Here is a 27,652-nt window from a genome sequence, read left to right on the forward strand (position 1 = left end):
ACTGTCAGTGTGTTTGTATGAGTTGAAAACATTTTTGTGCAGCAGGTTGAACTTCAGTCTGTAACATTAAACATCATCTTCAGACTGAGCAATGAGTCCCAGCTGTTCTGCAGCTGAACTGGTGACTCCGGTTCTGTTTGTTAAATTATATAATGTTGAAACTGGACCAACAGAAGGTTTTAAAGTATTTATTAAAGATTGAACATCAGGTTTAAGATGAAACATTAATATTTAATACTATTCAGAGAGAAACATCAAGTACTGGAGCTTTATGTTCACGACTTATTGACTCATCTATAGAAACAGTTTGGAGGGAAACATGATGCTAAATGTACTTTATGTAAAACACTTTCAGTTTTGACTTCCTCTCATATTTGTATTAATTGTGTGAGACAGACAGAACTAAATCCAGAACCTATGAAGGCTGATCACAAGGACAGAACCAAACACACATTTTATATAATATAGACATTCAACTACAAGTTATTGAGCAACCACTTCAGATTTAAACTCCTCTCAGCTTGTTGAGTTCAGTGACATCTGCAACTTCTTCCACTGACCTGCAGCTGGATATGAAACGTGTTTTTCTCTAAACATGTATTAAATTTCAGGAGTAATATTTGTTAGAATTGTGGTTGTTAAAAGGACTGGATGAGTTTGTACACATTTAATATGCTCCATCTTTAATCTTCAAGAGGAGGTCCAGTTGAAATGAGCTCCATGGAGATGATGGACAACTTTAAAACAACTCTTATCATCTTATTCTGTCTGTGATTTAACTCTGAGAGCCTGAGAGGAGCTGCTGGACCAAATATCAGTCAAAGTGGAACAATAGCAGAACTCCTGCTGAATTTCAGGTTTGTGTTTCCATGAATTAAATTTTCTAGACAAGAAGTTGTTTTAAATAAAGTTCTTCATGAATCCTGACAAACCTCCAGATCTCCTCCTGATCTCCTCCTGATCCTGGTCCTTCTCCTGGACCTAGATCTGGATCTGGACCTGGTCCTGGTCCTGGTCCTGGTCCTGGTCCTGGTCCTGGTCCTTCTCCTGGACCTGGACCTGGACCTGGTCCTAGGTCTCAGTCCTGGTCCTGGTCCTGGTTCTGGACCTGTCCTAGTCTCGGTCCACTGTGATTGTAAAGACAGGAACCAAAAAACTGAAGCTGCTAAAAGGATTCAGAAACTCTTCATCTGATTCTTTACAATGTGATAGATCAAAGATCTTCTATAAGACAGATGGTCCTTTGTGTTCAAGTCACAAGTTTCCTCCACAGGTTTTCTAGTGTCTTCACATTGAATCTGTAGTTTTTAAAGTCATTTGTTTTATTATTAGTGTTATCATCAGACACTGAAGAATCAGTCTGACCTCCAGCTGTTGAACATCAGTGTTGCAGGTATCTCAGAAATCCACAGACTGAAACACAGCGAGCAGCCGAGCCAACGCCTCTCGGTTCAGTTCTCGTGTGAATATGAAGAGTGTGAGGATGACTGTATTCTCTGGTTCCACAACATGCGGGATGAGAGGTGAACCTTCTGCTGACGAGGCTCCGGAACACTCAGACTGAGAATCATATCGGCAGTGATTCATTGCTTCCTTCTCAGAGGTGTTGATGTGAGGGCCGAGTCAGCTGATTCAGTCCGCGGAAAGGGGGGGGACTCACTTTAGTCATTTATGGAACACGTGTGCCACACTGTAGATGTACATAGTGTACTTCTACAGTATGAACATTTACATAGTGTACTTCTACACTATGTAGACATATGTAGATAGAATCAATGAGAACATTTTAATTCTGTCAGTTTCCATGTTAATGCAGATGATACAGTCATATACAGTATGTACACGGTTCCTCTACCTTTATGATTACAATCAAATGTTTTGCCGTGTTCTAGGATGTTTCAGTGTGTTCCCACATTTTTCAGTGTGTTCCCTGATGTGTCACCATCTTCCCAGATGTTTTGCCGTCTTTCCAGATGTTCTGCTCTGTTCGCAGATGTTTTGCCATGTACCCACATGTTTCAGTGTGTTCTAAGATGTTTCAGCGTCTTCCCAGATTTTTCGCCAATTTCCCAGATTTTTCACCGTGTTCCTAGATATGTCACCGTGCTCCCAAATGTTTTGCCGTGTTCCCAGATGTTTGGCCATGTACCCAGATGTTTCAGCGTCTTCCCAGATATTTCAGTGTGTTCCCAGATGTTTCAGCATCTTCTCAGATGGTTTGCTGTGTTCCCAGATGTGTCACCGTGTTCCCAGATGTTTCAGCGTCTTCTCAGATGTTTCGTTGTGTTCCCAGATGTTTCGCCGTGTTCCCAGATGTTTCGCCGTGATCCCAGATGTTTCGCTGTGTTCCCAGATGTTTCAGCCTCTTCTCAGATGTTTTGTTGTGTTCCCAGATGTTTCGCTGTGATCCCAGATGTTTCCCAGTGTTTCCACATGTTTCAGCGTCTTCTCAGATGTTTCGCCGTGTTCCCAGATGTTTCAGCATCTTCCCAGATGCTGGTCGCTAACCTGTGATATCCTCCACATAGGCTGCTGAACCAGCTTTTTTCCTACTCAGCTCTCATGATATCTTAATGTATCTCTGTGATCACTGATGATGAGCCGCTGGACAAAATTCAATAAAGACTAAAACCAGGAGTTCTGTTGGAGTTAAACTTGAATAAAACCAGGAGGTCTGTTGGAGTTAAACTTGAATAAAACCTGGAGGTCTGTTGGAGTTAAACTTTAATAAAACCATTTGAACTGTAAAGTGTTTGTTCTTAACAAGGAAGTGTGGTTATTGTTTAAACTCATCGGAAATATTATTTCCTGGAGTCAGAGAGTTTGTTCTGTGTAAACTCATCTTTGTCATTTTCAGTATCAACAACCTCAAATGTTACAGCGATGCGTTTTTCAAGAGGAAACTTTTTGAGCGATGAGCGGGGGGGAAGCCCAGTAACCTGCAGCCTGACATTCTCACAGGTGTAAAAATCTCGCTCTCTGTTAGTAAAAGGTCATCCCAGCCAGAAGAACATGCAGCGCACCGTCTTCTTCAGAAATGTTGACATATTATTATTAATCACCTGATGAGGTGTTTCAGGATGTTATGATGAGATGTGGTGAAAGTATCACAAAATATTCAGTTGAAAGAAGCTCATCCGATCTGACAGAAACAACAAGTAGAGATGGTATGAAGGAGGTAAATCATCTCTTTGTGACTCTCAGGCTAAATTATTCTCTGAGCAGCTCTTTACATTTTTAGTTTAAACATCTTATACTTTTAGTAAATAACTTTTAATTCAAAGAACCAAAGTCATGTATGAAATTCTTACCTTTGAACACAAAGTGAAACACTGACTCATGTTCAGTCCTCTGAAGACTCACCACAAGTTTCAATGGTGATGAAAAAACATCGATATCAGTGAAACAGCAAACATGAATCATTAACATCATGCAGGACAATACAGCACAACTGATTATTGTCCCCGTTTTCTGCTTTACCTTGTTTATATGACGCAGATGTTTCCACCAGCACTCGTTCGTGGTGACAAAGAATTAAATGAAATGAAGAAACGATTGTAAACATTTATTGCTCCATATCCTTCCTCCACTGCAACACTGGAAACCCTCATAACAAAAACTATAAACATCACGTCTTCAGGTTGATGAACCTAAAACTGTTTTCACATCTTAAATAATTTCATTAATCTCTCCATGGGATTAATTTTAGAGCACATTAAAAAAATAAGAACATAAACATTATTTTATGTGAACTAGTGTTTTTAGTTATTTAAAACTGACATAAATCTGGAGGACTGGAAGAGGTCTGGAGGAGGTCTGGAGGAGGTGGATTACATATAGTACACTTATATACAGTACACTTGCATACAGTACACTTATATACAGCACACGTATATAGTACACTTACATACAATACACTAACATATAGTACACATATATAGTACACTTACATACAGTGCACTTATATACATTACACTTACATATTGTACACTTATATACAGTACACTTATATACATTACACTTACATATTGTACACTTATATACAGTACACTTACATACAGTACACTCACATACAGTACACTTATATACAGTACACTCACTTATAGTACAGTTACATATAGTACACTCACATATAGTACACTTATATACAGTACACTCACGTATAGTACGCTTTCATATATGACACTTACATTAAGCACATTTATATACAGTACACTTACATATAGTACACTTATATACAGTACACTTACATACAGTACACTCATAAAGTAAACTAACATACAGTAAACTTACATACAGTACACTCATACAGTAAACTAACATTCAGTACACTTACAGACAGTACACTCATACAGTACACTCATATAGTACACTTACATACAGTACACTCATACAGTAAACTAACATACAGTACACTTACATATATTAGACATTCAGTACACTTACATACAGTACACTCATACAGTAAACTAACATACAGTATACTTATATACAGTACACTTACATATAGTGCACTCATACAGTGCACTTATATACAGTACACTCACGTATGGTACGCTTTCATATATGACATTTACATGAAGCACATTTATATACAGTACACTTACATACAGTTCACTTATATAAAGTACACGTACATACAGTACATTACATACAGTACACTTACACATATTAGACATATACAGTACACTCACATACAGTACACTTATATACAGTACACTTACTAATATATGTAAGTGTACTATATGTGAGTGTACTGTATGTTAGGTTACTGTATGTAAGTGTACTATATGTTAGTTTACTATATGAGTGTACTGTATGTAAGTGTACCGAATATGTCTAATATATGTAAGTGTACTATATGTGTATGTACTGTATATAAGTGTACTGTATGTTAGTTTACTGTATGAGTGTACTGTATGTAAGTGTACTGTATATAAGTGTACTGTTTATAAATGTTCTTAATGTAAGTGTCATATATGAAAGCGTACTATACTGTATGTAAGTATACTGTATGTTCGTTTACTATATGAGTGTACTGTATGTAAGTGTACTGAATATGTCTAATATATGTAAGTGTACTATATGTGAGTGTACTGTATGTTAGTTAGGGAAATTCCACTTGGGGATTAATAAAGTAATTATCTATCTATCTACATACAGTACACTCATACAGTAAACTAACATACAGTGCACTTATATACAGTACACTCACATATAGTACACTTACGTATATTAGACATATTCAGTACACTTACAGTGCCTTGCAAAAGTATTGACCCCCCCCCCCCCCCCTTGGCGTATTTCTTTTTTTGTTGCCTTACAACCTGGAATTAAAATTGATTTTTTTTTTTTTTTTTTTTTTTTGGGGGGGGGGGGTTGTATCATTTGATTTACACAACATGCCTACCACTTTGAAGATGCAAAATATGTTTTATTGTGAAACAAACAAGAAATAAGACAAAAAACCAGAAAACTTGAGCGTGCATATAGTTATTCACCCCCCCAAAGTCAATACTTTGTAGAGCCCCCTTTTGCAGCAATTACAGCTGCAAGTCTCTTGGGGTATGTATCTATAAGCTTGGCACATCTAGCCACTGGGATTTTTGCCCATTCTTCAAGGCAAAACTGCTCCAGCTCCTTCAAGTTGGATGGGTCCCGCTGGTGTACAGCAATCTTTAAGTCATACCACAGATTCTCAATTGGATTGAGGTCTGGGCTTTGACTAGGCCATTCCAAGACATTTAAATGTTTCCCCTTAAACCACTCGAGTGTTGCTTTAGCAGTATGCTTAGGGTCATTGTCCTGCTGGAAGGTGAACCTCTGTCCCAGTCTCAAATCTCTGGAAGACTGAAACAGGTTTCCCTCAAGAATTTCCCTGTATTTAGCGCCATCCATCATTCCTTCAATTCTGACCAGTTTCCCAGTCCCTGCCGATGAAAAACATCCCCACAGCATGATGCTGCCACCACCATGCTTCACTGTGGGGATGGTGTTCTCGGGGTGATGAGAGGTGTTGGGTTTGCACCAGACATAGCGTTTTCCTTGATGGCCAAAAAGCTCAATTTTAGTCTCATCTGACCAGAGTACCTTCTTCCATATGTTTGGGGAGTCTCCCACATGCCTTTTGGCGAACACCAAACGTGTTTGCTTATTTTTTTCTTTAAGCAATGGCTTTTTTCTGGCCACTCTTCCGTAAAGCCCAGCTCTGTGGAGTGTACGGCTTAAAGTGGTCCTATGGACAGAAACTCCAATCTCCGCTGTGGAGCTTTGCAGCTCCTTCAGGGTTATCTTTGGTCTCCTTGTTGCCTCTCTGATTAATGCCCTCCTTGCCTGGTCCGTGAGTTTTGGTGGGCGGCCCTCTCTTGCCAGGTTTGTTGTGGTGCCATATTCTTTCCATTTTTTAATAATGGCTTTAATGGTGCTCCGTGGGCTGTTCAAAGTTTTGGATATTTTTTTATAACCCAACCCTGATCTGTACTTCTCCACAACTTTGTCCCTGACCTGTTTGGAGAGCTCCTTGGTCTTCATGGTGCCACTTGCTTAGTGGTGTTGTAGACTCTGGGGCCTTTCAGAACATGTGTATATATATATATACTGAGATCATGTGACACTTAGATTGCACACAGGTGGACTTTATTTAACTCAGTCATCAGACACTTTATGTTTCAGTCATCAGACACTATGTTTCAGTCATCAGACACTTTCTGTTTCAGTCATCAGATACTATGTTCAGACATGTTTCAGTCAGTCAGACACTTTATCACACACTTTATGTTTCAGTCATCAGACACTGTTTCAGTCATCAGACACTTTGTTTCAGTCAACAGACACTTTATGTTTCAGTCATCAGACACTTTATGTTTCAGTCATCAGACACTTTATGTTTCAGTCATCAGACACTTTATGTTTCAGTCAGTTTGTTGTTTCAGTCATCAGACACTATGTTTCAGTCATCAGACACTTTATGTTTCAGTCATCAGACACTATGTTTCAGTCATCAGACACTTGTTTCAGTCATCAGACACTTTGTTTGTCAACAGACACTTTGTTTTAGTCATCAGACACTTTATCTTTCAGACATTTTGTTTCAGTCATCAGACTTTATGTTTCAGTCATCAGACACTATGTTTCAGTCATCAGACACTTTATGTTTCAGTCATCAGACACTATGTTTCAGTCATCAGACACTTTATGTTTCAGTCATCAGACACTATGTTTCAGTCATCAGACACTTTATGTTTCAGTCATCAGACACTTTATGTTTCAGTCATCAGACACTTTATTTTCAGTCATCAGACACTTTGTTTCAGTCATCAGACACTTTGTTTCAGTCATCAGACACTTTGTTTCAGTCATCAGACACTTTATGTTTCAGTCATCAGACACTTTATGTTTCAGTCATCAGACACTTTATGTTTCAGTCATCAGACACTATGTTTCAGACACTTTATGTTTCAGTCATCAGACACTTTATGTTTTATGTTTCAGTCATCAGACACTATGTTTCAGTCATCAGACACTTTATTTTTCAGTCATCAGACACTTTGTTTCAGTCATCAGACACTTTATGTTTCAGTCATCAGACACTTTATGCTTTAGTCATCAGACACTATGTTTCAGTCATCAGACACTTTGTTTCAGTCATCAGACACTTTATGTTTCAGTCACTTTATGTTTCAGAGACACTTTATGTTTCTTTGTTTCATCAGACACTTTGTTTCAGTAATCAGACACTTTATGTTTTCATCAGACACTTTATGTTTCAGTCATCAGACACTTTATTTTTCACTTTATTTTCAGTCATCAGACACTTTGTTTGTCAACAGACACTTTGTTTTAGTCATCAGACACTGTTTCAGACACTTTATTTTCAGTCATCAGACACTTTGTTTCAGTCATCAGACACTTTGTTTCAGTCATCAGACACTATGTTTCAGTCATCAGACACTATGTTTCAGTCATCAGACACTTTATGTTTCAGTCATCAGACACTATGTTTCAGTCATCACAGACACTTTGTTTCAGTCAGTCAACAGACACTTTGTTTCAGTCATCAGACACTTTATGTTTCAGTCATCAGACACTTTATTTTCAGTCATCAGACACTTATGTTTCAGTAATCAGACACTTTATTTTCAGTCATCAGACACTATTTTGTTTCAGTCATCAGACACTTTATGTTTCAGTCATCAGACACTTTGTTTCAGTCATCAGACACTTTGTTTCAGTCATCAGACACTTTATGTTTCAGTTTTGTTTGTCAACAGACACTTTGTTTTCAGACACTGTTTCAGACACTTTATGTTTCAGTCATCAGACACTTTATGTTTCAGTCATCAGACACTTTATGTTTCAGTCATCAGACAATTTGTTTCAGTCATCAGACACTTTATGTTTCAGTCATCAGACACTTTATGTTTCAGTCACAGACACTTTATGTTTCAGTCATCAGACACTATGTTTCAGTCATCAGACACTTTATGTTTCAGTCATCAGACACTTTATGTTTCAGTCATCAGACACTTTGTTTTTTATGTTTCAGTCATCAGACACTTTTTCAGTCATCAGACACTTTATGTTTCAGTCATCAGACACTTTGTTTCAGTCATCAGACACTTTGTTTCAGTAATCAGACACTTTATGTTTCAGTCATCAGACACTTTATGTTTCAGTCATCAGACACTTTATGTTTCAGTCATCAGACACTATGTTTCAGTCATCAGACACTTTATGTTTCAGTCATCAGACACTTTCAACCCAACTGAACACTTGTGGGATCAGCTTGGACGTGCTGTTCGTGCTCGCGTGACCAAGACAACCACGTTGGCTGATGTGCTACAAATCCTGCTTGAGGAGTGGAATGCTGTCTCACAGCAGAGTGACCAGGCTGGTGACCAGTATGAGGAGGAGGAGGTGCCAGGCTGGTGACCAGTATGAGGAGGAGGAGGTGCCAGGCTGGTGACCAGTATGAGGAGGAGGTGCCAGGCTGGTGACCAGCATGAGGAGGAGGAGGCGCCAGGCTGGTGACCAGCATGGGGAGGAGGAGGTGCCAGGCTGGTGACCAGCGTGAGGAGGAAGTGCCAGGCTGTTGTAGCTGTGTATGGTTCTTCCACAGGCTACTGAGGCTCCTGACTGTTTGTTAAATGAATAAATTGTAAAATTGCCAATACTGTATGTCTTGTTTTTTCCTTGTTACTGATATACTTCAATCATCCAATCCACCAAACCAGAGTCAATAGCAACAGCAGATTAAGCTGTTTGGCAGTGGCAGAGAAGATTTGGCAAATTTTTCATGGGCGCAACCCACATACTCAGCTGTGCTGCTCATCCCACAAATGCATGTTCCTTACAAATGGGGCACCATTTAAAAGGGAAATTAACAGGCTTTCCAACAGTATACAATGTATTGCCAAGAAGCATTGTTACAACAGAGAAATAATCTACCAAACACAAATTTCTGAACTTTTTGTTCATTGTTTATATACATACAAATATATTATATATAGTATTATAAATACATTTATATATATGTAAGTGTTTTATCATCTGACTTTGTGTGTTTTCACAGTCTCATTCTAAATGAGTGTTTCTGATACCGTAATAACGCGGAGCTCTGTGTGTGTGAGAGCAGCGCCCTCTGCTGGAGGCGATGTTTTCGCCCTCCTCCTCCAGATCCTCCGGGCCGCCCCTGTCCTGGAACAAACGGGATTAAACATCAGCAGGAGCTGGCAGTCCTGAGGACCGGATGGAGACAGCCTTTCTGCCCTGAATACTGTCTCCACCCTCCGGTTCACCGAGGACATCTCAGGGAATACGCTTCCCTCCCGTTTCTCCCGTGTTTCCCGGTGTGTGACGGCTGTCCGGTAACGAGCTGTGCACAGAATGAGGACCGGCCTCGGTGTCATTCAGCAGCCTAAGCCTGTCCGTGTGGGGCTCTGTGGCCTCGGTTCTTTCACCAGCTAACCGAATCTGTTCGGACTGAAGCTGTCGGGTCCTACCGGCATGCAGACGGATGTGTTCACCGGCTCACACCGGCTGTCCTTCGGTCTGACTGGAACAATGAGAGAAGGAGCTCCGCGGCGGATCGACACGCTTCCTGCTGCGGTCTCAGAGATCCGGGAACACACGGCGGTACTCGGGCTCTTCTAGAAGACCACCGGGTCCGGTTCGGGGTGTCAGGGTGGGAGCAGACGTTATGATGAAGCGTCGGGGTGATCTGTCACCTGGACCGGAGGTTCACACAGACATGACATGCAGCAGGAAGAAGAGGAAGCGCAGTAAAGATTGTAGATTTTAAAGGTTTACTGCAGAGACCTGGACCTTCAGAGACCTGGACCTGCAGAGACCTGGACCATGGACACGGAGGTCCACACACCGCCAGGTGCTGCTGTGTGTCTCTAACGGCTCCGTGGATCAGGTGCCCCAGGGGGATGTGTGCTTCATGCAGACTTTAACCCGTCCGGTACACCACAGAGAGAAGGACCAGCAGCCCAGCAGGTAAGGAGCCCGGTTAACCCGGTCCTGGTGTCCCGCTGTAGGTTCACGGTCCAGTGATATGTGTGTCGGTCCTGTTTGCTGCATGCCTCGTGAGTGTGACGCAGTGTTGTGCGGACTGACTGATAGGCTGCTGGTCCATCAGCTGCAGGCCGCTCCGACACCAGCTCCTCTAACGTGGGTTGGTGTGTGAGGCCCTGGTGGAGGAACCGGGTCTGCGAGCGGGGAGCTTTAATCCTCCGCATTCCTGCAGCGGACTATCCCCATCAGACGTGCAGCTCCGGGGAGGAGACCTGAGGGAGACCAGCAGTCAAAGAGCAGCTCATCCTCGGAGAGTGTCTCCGCCTCCCTCCGACATCCAACTGCTGTTGCTACCCAGTTACTGACGGATACTCAGCCCTCACCGCCAACCAACATCCAGCTCCACCAAGCCCCTCCCCCCGACACACGGCGACTCCTACAAACACACAAACTACAGACACACAACCTCCTACAGACACACAACTCCTACAGACGCACAACTCCTACAGAAACACAACTCCTATAGACACAAACTACAGACACACAACTCCTCCTTCAGACACAACTCCTACACAGAAACTACAGACACATAACTCCTACAGACACAAACTAACTACACACAGCTCCTCCTACATAAACACAACTCCTACAGACACACAACCTACAGACACACAACCTCCCACAGACACAACCTACAGATACACAACTCCTACAGACACACAACCTACATACACAACTCCTACAGACACAACTTCCTACAAACACAAAACCTACAGACACACAACTCCTACAGTCACACAAACTACACACACAACCTCCTACAAACACAACCTACAGACACACAACACTTCCTACAGACAAACTACAGACGAACAACTCCTACAGACACAAAACCTACAGACACACAAGTCCTGCAAACACAACCTACAGAGACACAACTCCTACAGACATACAAACTACTGACAACTCCTCCTTCAGGCACTAAACTCTTCCTACAGACACAAACTGCAGACACACAACTTGCAGACACAACTCCTCCTACAGACATACAACCTACAGACACAACTCATCCTTCAGACACACATCTCCTCCTACATACACACAAACTACAGACACACAACTTCCTACAGAAACAACCTACAGACACAATTCCTCCTACACATGCACAAACTAGATACACAACCTCCTACAGACACACAACTCCTACAGACATACAAACTACTGACAACTCCTCCTTCAGGCACAAAACTCTTCCTACAGACACAACTCATCCTTCAGACACACATCTCCTCCTTCGTACACACAAACTACAGACACACCACTTCCTACAGAAACAACCTACAGACACACAACTCCTACACATGCACAAACTAGACACACAACTCCTACAGACACACAACTCCCACAAACATAACCTGCAGACACACAACCTCCTACAGACATACAAACTACTGACAACTCCTCCTTCAGGCACAAAACTCTTCCTACAGAGACAACTCATCCTTCAGACACACATCTCCTCCTACATACACACAAACTACAGACACACCACTTCCTACAGAAACAACCTACAGACACACAACTCCTACACATGCACAAACTAGACACACAACCTCCAACAGACACACAACTCCTACAGACACAGAAACTACAGGCACAGCTCCTACAGACAAAAACTAAACACACAACTCCTACAAACACACAACCTACAGACATACATCTCCTACAGACACACAAACTACAGACACACAACTCCCACAAACACAACCTACAGACACACAAACTACAGACACACAACTCCTCCTACAGACACAAACTACAGACACAAAACCTACAGACAACTCCTCCTACAGACACACAAACTATAGACACAGAACTACTACAAACACACAACTTCTAAAGACACACAAACTACAGACACAACTCCTACAAACACACAACTCCTCCTACAGACACACAAACTATAGACACAGAACTACTACAAACACAACTTCTAAAGACACACAAACTACAGACACAACTCCTACAAACACACAACTCCTCCTACAGACACAAAACTTACAGACACAACCTCCTACAGACACACAACATACAAACACATAACTCCTCATTCAGATAAACAAACTACAGACACACAACTACTACAGAAACACAACTCCTATAGACACAAACTACAGACACAACTCCTCCTTCAGACACAACTCCTACACACAAACTACAGACACATAACTCCTACAGACACAAACTAACGACACACAGCTCCTCCTACATAAACACAACTCCTACAGACACACAACCTACAGACACAACTCCTACAGACACAACTTCCTACAAACACACAACCTACAGACACACAACCTCCTACAGACACAACCTACAGATACACAACTCCTACTACAGACACACAACTCCTACAGACACACAACCTACAGACACAACTCCTATAGACACAACCTCCTAAAAACACAACCTACAGACACACAACTCTTCCTACAAACTACAGACGAACAACTCCTACAGACACAAGACCTACAGACACACGAGTCCTACAAACACAACCTACAGAGACACAACTCCAACAGACATACAAATTACTGACAACTCCTCCTTCAGGCACTAAACTCTTCCTACAGACACAAACTGCAGACACACAACTTGCAGACACAACTCCTCCTACAGACATACAACCTACAGACACAACTCATCCTTCAGACACACATCTCCTCCTACATACACACAAACTACAGACACACAACTTCCTACAGAAACAACCTACAGACACAACTCCTCCTACACATGCACAAACTAGATACACAACCTCTTACAGACACACAACTCCTGCAGACACACAACCCCTACAAACACACAACCTACAGACACACATCTCCTCCTACAGACACACAAACTACAGACACACAACTCCCACAAACAACCTGCAGACACACAACTCCTACAGACACAGAAACTACAGGCACAGCTCCTACAGACAAAAACTAAACACACAACTCCTACAAACACACAACCTACAGACACACATCTCCTACAGACACACAAACTACAGACACACAACTCCCACAAACACAACCTACAGACACACAAACTACAGACACACAACTCTTACAAACACACAACTCCTCCTACAGACACAAACTACAGACACAAAACCTACAGACACAACTCCTCCTACAGACACACAAACTATAGACACATAACTACTACAAACACACAACTTCTAAAGACACACAAACTACAGACACAACTCCTACAAACACACAACTCCTCCTACAGACACAAAACTTACAGACACAACCTCCTACAGACACACAACCTACAGACACATAACTCCTCCTTCAGATAAACAAACTAGACACACAACTCCTCCTACAGACACAAACTACAGACACACAACTACTACTACAAAAACACAACTCTTCCTACAGACACACAAACTACAGACGAACAACTCCTACAGACACAAGACCTACAGACACAAGAGTCCTACAAACACAACCTACAGAGACACAACTCCAACAGACATACAAATTACTGACAACTCCTCCTTCAGGCACTAAACTCTTCCTACAGACACAAACTGCAGACACACAACTTGCAGACACAACTCCTCCTACAGACATACAACCTACAGACACAACTCATCCTTCAGACACACATCTCCTCCTACATACACACAAACTACAGACACACAACTTCCTACAGAAACAACCTACAGACACAATTCCTCCTACACATGCACAAACTAGATACACAACCTCCTACAGACACACAACTCCTACAGACATACAAACTACTGACAACTCCTCCTTCAGGCACAAAACTCTTCCTACAGACACAACTCATCCTTCAGACACACATCTCCTCCTTCATACACACAAACTACAGACACACCACTTCCTACAGAAACAACCTACAGACACACAACTCCTACACATGCACAAACTAGACACACAACTCCTACAGACACACAACTCCCACAAACATAACCTGCAGACACACAACCTCCTACAGACATACAAACTACTGACAACTCCTCCTTCAGGCACAAAACTCTTCCTACAGAGACAACTCATCCTTCAGACACACATCTCCTCCTACATACACACAAACTACAGACACACCACTTCCTACAGAAACAACCTACAGACACACAACTCCTACACATGCACAAACTAGACACACAACCTCCAACAGACACACAACTCCTACAGACACAGAAACTACAGGCACAGCTCCTACAGACAAAAACTAAACACACAACTCCTACAAACACACAACCTACAGACATACATCTCCTACAGACACACAAACTACAGACACACAACTCCCACAAACACAACCTACAGACACACAAACTACAGACACACAACTCCTCCTACAGACACAAACTACAGACACAAAACCTACAGACAACTCCTCCTACAGACACACAAACTATAGACACAGAACTACTACAAACACACAACTTCTAAAGACACACAAACTACAGACACAACTCCTACAAACACACAACTCCTCCTACAGACACACAAACTATAGACACAGAACTACTACAAACACAACTTCTAAAGACACACAAACTACAGACACAACTCCTACAAACACACAACTCCTCCTACAGACACAAAACTTACAGACACAACCTCCTACAGACACACAACATACAAACACATAACTCCTCATTCAGATAAACAAACTACAGACACACAACTACTACAGAAACACAACTCCTATAGACACAAACTACAGACACACAACTCCTCCTTCAGACACAACTCCTACACACAAACTACAGACACATAACTCCTACAGACACAAACTAACGACACACAGCTCCTCCTACATAAACACAACTCCTACAGACACACAACCTACAGACACAACTCCTACAGACACAACTTCCTACAAACACACAACCTACAGACACACAACCTCCTACAGACACAACCTACAGATACACAACTCCTACTACAGACACACAACTCCTACAGACACACAACCTACAGACACAACTCCTATAGACACAACCTCCTAAAAACACAACCTACAGACACACAACTCTTCCTACAAACTACAGACGAACAACTCCTACAGACACAAGACCTACAGACACACGAGTCCTACAAACACAACCTACAGAGACACAACTCCAACAGACATACAAATTACTGACAACTCCTCCTTCAGGCACTAAACTCTTCCTACAGACACAAACTGCAGACACACAACTTGCAGACACAACTCCTCCTACAGACATACAACCTACAGACACAACTCATCCTTCAGACACACATCTCCTCCTACATACACACAAACTACAGACACACAACTTCCTACAGAAACAACCTACAGACACAACTCCTCCTACACATGCACAAACTAGATACACAACCTCTTACAGACACACAACTCCTGCAGACACACAACCCCTACAAACACACAACCTACAGACACACATCTCCTCCTACAGACACACAACTCCCACAAACAACCTGCAGACACACAACTCCTACAGACACAGAAACTACAGGCACAGCTCCTACAGACAAAAACTAAACACACAACTCCTACAAACACACAACCTACAGACACACATCTCCTACAGACACACAAACTACAGACACACAACTCCCACAAACACAACCTACAGACACACAAACTACAGACACACAACTCTTACAAACACACAACTCCTCCTACAGACACAAACTACAGACACAAAACCTACAGACACAACTCCTCCTACAGACACACAAACTATAGACACATAACTACTACAAACACACAACTTCTAAAGACACACAAACTACAGACACAACTCCTACAAACACACAACTCCTCCTACAGACACAAAACTTACAGACACAACCTCCTACAGACACACAACCTACAGACACATAACTCCTCCTTCAGATAAACAAACTAGACACACAACTCCTCCTACAGACACAAACTACAGACACACAACTACTACTACAAAAACACAACTCTTCCTACAGACACACAAACTACAGACGAACAACTCCTACAGACACAAGACCTACAGACACAAGAGTCCTACAAACACAACCTACAGAGACACAACTCCAACAGACATACAAATTACTGACAACTCCTCCTTCAGGCACTAAACTCTTCCTACAGACACAAACTGCAGACACACAACTTGCAGACACAACTCCTCCTACAGACATACAACCTACAGACACAACTCATCCTTCAGACACACATCTCCTCCTACATACACACAAACTACAGACACACAACTTCCTACAGAAACAACCTACAGACACAATTCCTCCTACACATGCACAAACTAGATACACAACCTCCTACAGACACACAACTCCTACAGACATACAAACTACTGACAACTCCTCCTTCAGGCACAAAACTCTTCCTACAGACACAACTCATCCTTCAGACACACATCTCCTCCTTCATACACACAAACTACAGACACACCACTTCCTACAGAAACAACCTACAGACACACAACTCCTACACATGCACAAACTAGACACACAACTCCTACAGACACACAACTCCCACAAACATAACCTGCAGACACACAACCTCCTACAGACATACAAACTACTGACAACTCCTCCTTCAGGCACAAAACTCTTCCTACAGAGACAACTCATCCTTCAGACACACATCTCCTCCTACATACACACAAACTACAGACACACCACTTCCTACAGAAACAACCTACAGACACACAACTCCTACACATGCACAAACTAGACACACAACCTCCAACAGACACACAACTCCTACAGACACAGAAACTACAGGCACAGCTCCTACAGACAAAAACTAAACACACAACTCCTACAAACACACAACCTACAGACATACATCTCCTACAGACACACAAACTACAGACACACAACTCCCACAAACACAACCTACAGACACACAAACTACAGACACACAACTCCTCCTACAGACACAAACTACAGACACAAAACCTACAGACAACTCCTCCTACAGACACACAAACTATAGACACAGAACTACTACAAACACACAACTTCTAAAGACACACAAACTACAGACACAACTCCTACAAACACACAACTCCTCCTACAGACACACAAACTATAGACACAGAACTACTACAAACACAACTTCTAAAGACACACAAACTACAGACACAACTCCTACAAACACACAACTCCTCCTACAGACACAAAACTTACAGACACAACCTCCTACAGACACACAACATACAAACACATAACTCCTCATTCAGATAAACAAACTACAGACACACAACTACTACAGAAACACAACTCCTATAGACACAAACTACAGACACACAACTCCTCCTTCAGACACAACTCCTACACACAAACTACAGACACATAACTCCTACAGACACAAACTAACGACACACAGCTCCTCCTACATAAACACAACTCCTACAGACACACAACCTACAGACACAACTCCTACAGACACAACTTCCTACAAACACACAACCTACAGACACACAACCTCCTACAGACACAACCTACAGATACACAACTCCTACTACAGACACACAACTCCTACAGACACAACTCCTATAGACACAACCTCCTAAAAACACAACCTACAGACACACAACTCTTCCTACAAACTACAGACGAACAACTCCTACAGACACAAGACCTACAGACACACGAGTCCTACAAACACAACCTACAGAGACACAACTCCAACAGACATACAAATTACTGACAACTCCTCCTTCAGGCACTAAACTCTTCCTACAGACACAAACTGCAGACACACAACTTGCAGACACAACTCCTCCTACAGACATACAACCTACAGACACAACTCATCCTTCAGACACACATCTCCTCCTACATACACACAAACTACAGACACACAACTTCCTACAGAAACAACCTACAGACACAACTCCTCCTACACATGCACAAACTAGATACACAACCTCTTACAGACACACAACTCCTGCAGACACACAACCCCTACAAACACACAACCTACAGACACACATCTCCTCCTACAGACACACAACTACAGACACACATCTCCTCCTACAGACAAACAACCTGCAGACACACAACTCCTACAGACACAGAAACTACAGGCACAGCTCCTACAGACAAAAACTAAACACACAACTCCTACAAACACACAACCTACAGACACACATCTCCTACAGACACACAAACTACAGACACACAACTCCCACAAACACAACCTACAGACACACAAACTACAGACACACAACTCTTACAAACACACAACTCCTCCTACAGACACAAACTACAGACACAAAACCTACAGACACAACTCCTCCTACAGACACACAAACTATAGACACATAACTACTACAAACACACAACTTCTAAAGACACACAAACTACAGACACAACTCCTACAAACACACAACTCCTCCTACAGACACAAAACTTACAGACACACAACCTCCTACAGACACACAACCTACAGACACATAACTCCTCCTTCAGATAAACAAACTAGACACACAACTCCTCCTACAGACACAAACTACAGACACACAACTACTACTACAAAAACACAACTCTTCCTACAGACACACAAACTACAGACGAACAAAACCTACAGACACAACTCCTACAAACACAACCTACAGACACACAGCTCTTACAGACATACAAACTACAGACAGAACTCCTCCTTCAGGCACACAACTCTTCCTACAGACACAAACTACAGACACACAACTTACAGACACAACTCCTCCTACAGACACACAACTCATTCAAACACAACTCCTCCTACAGACACACAACTCCTATAGACACACACATTACAGACACACAACTCCTACAGACACACAACTCCTACAAACACAACCTACAGACACAGCTCCTACAAGCACACAACTTACAGACACACAACTCCTACAAACACACAACCTGCAGACACACAACTCCTCTTACACATGCACAAACTAGACACACAACCTCCTACAGACACACAACTCCTACAGACACATAAACTACAGACACAACTCCTACAGACAAAAACTACAGACACACAACTCCTACAAACACACAACCTACAGACACACATCTCCTCCTATAGACACACAAACTACAGACACATAACTCCCACAAACACAACCTACAGACACACAACTCCTACAGACATACAAACTACCGACACAACTCCTCCTTCAGGCACAAAACTCTTCCTACAGACACAAACTACAGACACAACTCCTACAAGCACACAACTTACAAACACACAACTCCTCCTTCAGTCACAACTCCTCCTACAGACACACAACTTACAGACACAACTCATCCTTCAGACACACATCTCCTCCTACAGACACACAAACTACAGACACATAACTCCCACAAACACAATCTATAGACACACAACTCCTACAGACACACAAACTACAGACACAACTCCTACAAACACACAACTCCTCCTACAGACATAAAACTTACAGACACACATAACCTACAGACACATACCTCCTCCTTCAGATAAACAAACTAGACACACAACTCCTCCTACAGACACACAACTCATCCTGTAGACACAACTCTTCCAGACACAGAACTCCTCCTACAGACACACAACTCCAACAAACATTAAATTATTGTATATATATATATATATATATATATATATATATACAATAATTTAATGTAAATACAATATATATATTGTATTTTATTACATATTATTATTTAATAATACAGACTGGACCGGTTATGCCTGAATACGTGTCCACCCCTGACAGGGAGGACTGGTAGTTAATGGTCCCATCAGTTTGAACATGGTAGTTAATGGTCGCAAATTTTTAAACATGGTAGTTAATGGTCCCATCGGTTTGAACATGGTAGTTAATGGTCCCATCGGTTTGAACATGGTAGTTAATGGTCTTATCGGTTTGAACATGGTAGTTAATGGTCCCATCAGTTTGAACATGGTAGTTAATGGTCCCATCAGTTTAAACATGGTAGTTAATGGTCCCATCGGTTTGAACGTGGTAGTTAATGGTCCCATCGGTTTGAACGTGGTAGTTAATGGTCCCATCAGTTTAAACATGGTAGTTAATGGTCCCATCAGTTTGAACATGGTAGTTAATGGTCCCATCAGTTTAAACATGGTAGTTAATGGTCCCATCAGTTTGAACATGGTAGTTAATGGTCTTATCGGTTTGAACATGGTAGTTAATGGTCCCATCAGTTTGAACATGGTAGTTAATGGTCCCATCAGTTTAAACATGGTAGTTAATGGTCCCATCGGTTTGAACATGGTAGTTAATGGTCTTATCGGTTTGAACATGGTAGCTAATGGTCCCATCAGTTTGAACATGGTAGTTAATGGTCCCATCGGTTTGAATATGGTAGTTAATGGTCCCATCGGTTTACAAAGCGGCCACTGGGTTCATTATTGGTCTTCTGGTCTGTGCTGTTTAAAAAGCTGCAGTCATCTGAGACTGATGAATGATGACAGATTTGTCCACTAAACTTTGATTCAACCAAAAGTATGTCCATAGAAGGTTTAAAGGTTTCCTCATTAAAGCTGACGAAGCTAATAAACAGCAAGAATAAATAAAGATTGAACGCGTGTTTCTGTGTCTTTGATCTGAGGTGGTAAAACTGTCCTGGATGACTGAAAATATTTATCACCATCAAACTTTGGAATCTTTCTTCTCTGGTTGTTTTCAGGCTCCAGGAGAAGATCTCGAGGTGAAAAGAAATAATCCATCAACAGAGGGACCGTGGCCGAAATGGGGCGATGTTCCTGTTGCTTGTGAACTGTGGAAAGGAAGCAACCACGAGGACGAAGAAACAGCCAGCCGACGGAGGAGGAGGAGAGGGGGTGTGGGTGGGGAGGGCATTCGGGATGGCGAATGGAAACGAGAGCAGCGAGGGTCCTGGGGGGCCGATGGCGGCGGTGGTGTCCACTGCAGGAGGACTGGTAGCAGAGAGTTCTTCCTCTGCTGTGTCCACCTACGTGAAGCTGCTGCTACTGGGTCTGATCATCGTTGTCAGCCTGCTAGGGAACCTTCTGGTGTCTCTGCTGGTGCTACGCGACCAGGCTCTGCACAAGGCGCCCTACTACTTCCTGCTTGACCTTTGCCTGGCCGACACCATTCGCTCAGCCATCTGCTTCCCCTTCGTGCTGGTGTCCATAAAGAACGGCTCGGCCTGGACCTACAGCGTGCTGAGCTGTAAAGTGGTGGCCTTCATGGCGGTGCTCTTCTGCTTCCACGCCGCCTTCATGCTCTTCTGTATCAGCGTGACTCGCTACATGGCCATCGCGCACCACCGCTTCTACTACAAGCGCATGACGTTCTGGACCTGCGTGGCCGTGGTGTGCATGGTGTGGACGCTGTCTGTGGCCATGGCGTTCCCGCCGGTTTTTGACGTGGGCACCTACAAATTCATCCGAGAGGAGGACCAGTGCATCTTTGAGCATCGCTACTTCAAAGCCAACGATACGCTGGGCTTCATGCTAATGCTAGCTGTGCTCATCGTGGCCACACACGTCGTCTACATGAAGTTACTTCTGTTCGAGTACAAACACCGCAAGATGAAGCCGGTCCAGATGGTGCCGGCTATTAGTCAGAACTGGACCTTTCATGGACCGGGGGCTACAGGCCAAGCGGCAGCCAACTGGATTGCGGGCTTTGGAAGGGGTCCGATGCCGCCCACCCTCCTGGGAATCCGGCAGAACTTGCACACCCAGAACCGGCGCCTGTTGGGTATGGAGGAGTTCAGAGCAGAGAAGCAGCTGGGCCGGATGTTCTACGTGATCACCCTGCTGTTCCTGCTACTCTGGTCTCCATACATCGTGGCCTGCTATTGGAGGGTGTTCGTCAAGGCGTGCACCATCCCACACCGGTACCTGTCCACCACGGTGTGGATGAGCTTCGCCCAGGCGGGGGTCAACCCTGTCGTCTGCTTCCTCCTCAACAAAGACTTGAAGAAAGGACTCCTCTCCCACCTACCAGCCCGCTGCAGGACTAAACCTCATCTGCCACGAGAGCCTTACTGTGTCATGTAACCCCAGCTGATGATCGGGGTGAGGGGGGGGGGACGTGGGGGAGTGGATATTTGTATTTGTGTCTGCTTGAGTCTTTGTGGCATTGAGGGTGTCGGTCAGTGAGTGTAGTGGAACAAACGGAGTATGAACCATCGAACAACTCAACCGCTTTTAAAAACAAGAGAAAAATATGCAAGAAACCAGTCAGACAGTAAACAGAACCAGTCAGTCACAACCAGTCAGTCAGAATCAGTCAGTCACAACCAGTCACAACCAGTCAATCACAACCAGTCAGTCAGAATCAGTCAGTCACAACCAGTCAGTCAGAATCAGTCAGTCACAACCAGTCAATCACAACCAGTCAGTCAGAATCAGTCAGTCACAACCAGTCACAACCAGTCAGTTAGAACCAGTCACAACCAGTCAGTCAGAATCAGTCAGTCACAACCAGTCAGTTAGAACCAGTCACAACCAGTTAGAACCAGTCACAACCAGTCAGTTAGGACCAGTCAGTCACAACCAGTCAGTTAGAACCAGTCACAACCAGTCAGTTAGAACCAGTCAGTTAGAACCAGTCAGTCAGAACCAGTCAGTCAGAACCCGTCAGTCAGAACCAGTCAGTTAAAACCAGTCAGTCAGAACCAGCCAGAACCAGTCTGTGTAATGTTGGTACCTTGTCCAGTTCCAGTGTAAACAGGGTTTCCTGTCTCCATGTCTGTCAGTGAGGAAGATAAAACTGTGATGTTCCTCCAAAACCTTGTCTGGTTGTTTCTCCTTCATGCAACACAAAACCTTCTTCTGCTCACCAAAAACTGACTGACTCCTGTGTTCTGTGACCCATCAGGGTTCTGGTGGTACCTGGTACCACACGTCCTGATGTTAGAGCAGGTAACTTAGTGTAACCCTGTAGATTCAGTGAGGAGGGACTGAATCCAAATGAACTGCAGGAGTTAAATCATTAGATGAAGTCAACATTTTAACTTTCTGTCCCACATATTAAAAAGTTCCATTTCATCCTGATGATTGTAAACAGTTCAACTTCTCCAGTTAAAGGCAGCTCAGATAAATGTGGTCAAATACCGCTGTTTGATGGAGTCCAGCTGAAGTCTTCATCAGTCCTGTGGTGATGGTTATCACTGAAGGGGGGGCGCACTTCCACTGCTTTATATATGACACTTCCACTGCTATATATGACACTTCCACTGCTTTATATATGACACTTCCACTGCTTTATATATGACACTTCCACTGCTTTATATATGACACTTCCACTGCTATATATGACACTTCCACTGCTTTATATATGACACTTCCACTGCTTTATATATGACACTTCCACTGCTATATATGACACTTCCACTGCTATATATATGAAACTTCCACTGCTTTATATATGACACTTCCACTGCTATATATGACACTTCCACTGCTTTATATATGACACTTCCACTGCTTTATATATGACACTTCCACTGCTATATATGACACTTCCACTACTTTATATATGACACTTCCACTGCTTTATATATGACACTTCCACTGCTATATATGACACTTCCACTACTTTATATATGACACTTCCACTGCTTTATATATGACACTTCCACTACTTTATATATGACACTTCCACTGCTTTATATATGACACTTCCACTGCTTTATATATGACACTTCCACTGGTATATATGACACTTCCACTGCTTTATATATGACACTTCCACTGCTATATATGACACTTCCACTGCTTGATATATGACACTTCCACTGCTTTATATATGACACTTCCACTGCTATATATGACACTTCCACTGCTTTATATATGAAACTTCCACTGCTTTATATATGACACTTCCACTGCTATATATGACACTTCCACTGTTTTATATATGACACTTCCACTGCTTTGACTGAGAATTTGTCGACATCAAGAGCGCGTTAACAGCTCGTAGCGTGTGAAGCTGATGATTTGGCATTAAATAACTAAATCAGAGCACTGCCCCTTTTTTAGGGAGTTTCCTGTCTGTCTGTGTCGTGTGTTTTAGTTTCAGATGTTGAATATTTTGGTAAAATACACACAAGACAACAGGAAGTACTTCATCTTCATAACAACATGTCATGAGTCATTATTCAGTAGTTCTGGGATACTGACGAATGTCACCTTGTTTTCACACTGAATACACTACTTTAACATTTAACTGGACATTTTATATTCATTCACTACTTTTTTTTAATGAATATAATTAATTTTTATTTAAATTTATCAATGTTTTTTTAACGTAAAATGTCTGAGTTGAATTAACAAATGAAACAATAAAATTCAGTTGTACAAGAACAAAATATAGAAGGCTCCACCAGAGGGTGCTGTGCAACAGCTATCTTTGAGGTTGCTGCTCTGCTGAACTGTGGTGGCATGAAGGTGGAGGGTGAAGAAAGGTGTTTTTACTCAGTCTGAAAAATTTGTGGTGTGACAAACTGCAGCAATTAGCGCACATGTTCATACTGTCTTTTAGTTTTTCAGTTGCAGTCAGCAGAAGTGATGCACAGAGAGTCATAGTTACTGTTGGTAACATCAGTTGTGTGCTCTAGACAGATGCACAAAATGATGAACAGATGCTTGTTGATGCTGGCAATCAGTTCCAGGTTTTCCACATTAGATCTCATCAATAAAGAGTCTGATTAGTAACGAGGTCAGTCGGAACCACAGAGGAGAGAAAATCTGCACCGCTCCATATCAGCAGGATCACACTGTGGAACACTCTTTTCTGTCCTGCAGACTTTATAATCATGAAATATGGACTCAGGTCAGTTTAGGTTTACCTCAGCAGCTGTCTGCTTGGTTGCTGCCATCGGTGTAATGAGACAGAACAGTGTGACAGTCATAACCCATAGTGACACCTCCTTTCGCTATGTGTCGGATGCATTCAGACAACAGTAGTTAATGGGTGAATCCCAGAACCAATCACCTCCCCTCTCTCAACAATCTATTTTTACTTCACAGAAAGTTGGAAGCAATAGATTCATTATTTTGTATTCAGCGATCCATCTGGTTATACTCTCCGGGTGCATCATACTTTATATGGAAGGTTTGAAAGGGGAAACTAGTTCATATTTAAAAATCAAAGATTGTAACTCCACACTGTAAATAGTCAAGAATGTGTGTGTTGTTCTTTGAGGCTTGAATATTAGCCTAGTTGCATGTACAACCTCGTTTCCAAAAAAGTTTGGACTTCGTGTAAAATGTAAATAAAAACAGAATGCAATGATTTGCAAATCACATAAACCCAAATTTAATCAAAATTAGACCAAAGACAACATTTCAAATGTTGAAACGTAGGAAATGTATTGTTCTATGAAATATAGATGCTTATTTTTAATTCAATGCCTGCAACAGGTCTCTAAAAAGTTGTGACAGGATCAACAAAAGACTGGAAAAGTTGTGTAAAGATTAAAAAAAAAAAAAACACCTGGTGGAACATCTGACAACTAATGAGGTTACCATGGCAACAGATCAATAACATGATTGGGTATAAAAGATGATTTCAGAGAGGCAGAGTCTCAGCAGTGAAGATGGGGAGAGGTTCACCACTCTGAAAGACTGTGTTGGAAAATAGTTGAACAATCTAAGAATAATGTTCCTCAACGTAAAACTACAAAGAATTAGTGGATTTCATCGTCTACGGTTCATAATATCATTAAAAGATTCAGAGAATCTGGAGAAATCTCTGAACACAAGGGACAAGGATGGAAACCAATATTGGATGGTGGTGATCTTCGGGCCCTCAGGCAGCACTGCATTAAAAACACACTATTCTGGAATGGAAATCACTGCATGGGCTCAGGAACACTTGTGAAAACCATCGTCTGTGAACACAGTTCATCGCTGCGTCCACAAATGCAGGTTAAAACTCTCTCCCTCTCTCCCCATCTTCACTGCTGAGACTCCACCTCTCCGAAATCATCTTTTTATACCCAATCATGTTACTTATCTGTTGCCATGGTTATCTGATTAGTTGTCAGATGTTCCAGCAGGTGTTTTAAACTTCTTTTTTTTTTTTTTATCTTACCTACCTACCTAATCCCTGAGGGGAAATTTTTTTATTTATATTTATACAACTTTTCCAGTCTTTTGTTGATCCTGTCACAACTTTTTAGAGACATGTTGTTGCCATCAAATTCAGATATTTTATATAAAACAATGACATTTCTCAGTTTCAACATATGATATGTTGTCTTTGGTCTATTTTCAATTAAATATGAGTTTATGTGATTGGCAAATAATTCAATTCAGTTTTTATTTACATTTTATACAAAGTCTAACTTTCTTGGAAACGGGGATGTGGTGGCGGGGCATGGTTTGGCTCAGCTGCAGGAGGGACTGATTGGGGGAGCGGTTCAGGGAACGGTGCCTGGAAGATGTTTAATTAGCCCCAGCTGAGTCAAATCCCTGATTGTCCCTGTCTTCTCCTTAAAAACCCAAGCAGCAGGACACCAGGTCTCTCACTCCTAGGGACATGGAACAGAAGGCTGGCTGCGGACAGGTCGTGTGGCATGTGCTCAAATGCCTGGCAGGAGAGCACAAGAGTTCAAAGTTATTGTTTGTGTGGAATAAACAAGTTGGAAAATTGTACTTTGGTGGATTGTTGTGTTCGGCCGAGAGAATATATATATGATAATAATATTTAAATGTAATAGAGAGAGAGGATGAATTATTGGGTTATTGGATGGATTCTCTTGAAATTTGGTTCAGCATGACTTGCAATAACCTTGTGATCCTTTCAGTCTTCACGTAACGTCATTATTGAATAAAGACTTCAGTTCAGTATAATTCATGAATTAGCTGCAGAGCTGAAGACAGCAGTACCTCTCAGATAGACCTGCAAACAGCCACTGACTTGTAATCAGGTTTGGAGCTGAATTTAAAGTTAAGAATTTCACTGAGTACATTTTCTCAGTGGACTTTTTGACTTCAGGATGGCTTGTTACTGAATCACATTTCCATTCCTAAACCAAAACAAATTCATACATGGAAATGCGGCTTTTGCCTTTAAATTAATCTTCATCCGTACAGTTCAGTGTCTCATCTTATTCTCCTGTAG

At 42.2% G+C, this 27,652-nt stretch overlaps 1 protein-coding gene and 1 long non-coding RNA gene across 2 annotated transcripts; both read left to right on the forward strand.

Annotated features, from left to right (window-relative positions):
- The first annotated feature begins 9,707 nt into the window (after positions 1 to 9,707).
- LOC138637215 (uncharacterized) lies at positions 9,708 to 21,326 on the forward strand. The gene is made up of 2 exons (XR_011312356.1): positions 9,708 to 10,500; positions 21,237 to 21,326. It is a non-coding gene; the product is annotated as an uncharacterized lncRNA (long non-coding RNA).
- Positions 21,327 to 21,392: 66 nt separating this feature from the next.
- LOC138637214 (probable G-protein coupled receptor 173) lies at positions 21,393 to 23,312 on the forward strand. Its single transcript, XM_069725730.1, has one exon. The coding sequence runs from the start codon at positions 21,415 to 21,417 to the stop codon at positions 22,576 to 22,578; it is 1,164 nt and encodes a 387-aa protein (XP_069581831.1). The 5' UTR covers positions 21,393 to 21,414; the 3' UTR covers positions 22,579 to 23,312.
- Positions 23,313 to 27,652: the final 4,340 nt, after the last annotated feature.

Source organism: Brachyistius frenatus, unplaced genomic scaffold (assembly GCF_029030835.1).
Source record: "Brachyistius frenatus isolate BFR_SWC_R1_liver_20210118 unplaced genomic scaffold, ASM2903083v1 Contig_443, whole genome shotgun sequence".
Classification (NCBI taxonomy): domain Eukaryota; kingdom Metazoa; phylum Chordata; class Actinopteri; family Embiotocidae; genus Brachyistius; species Brachyistius frenatus.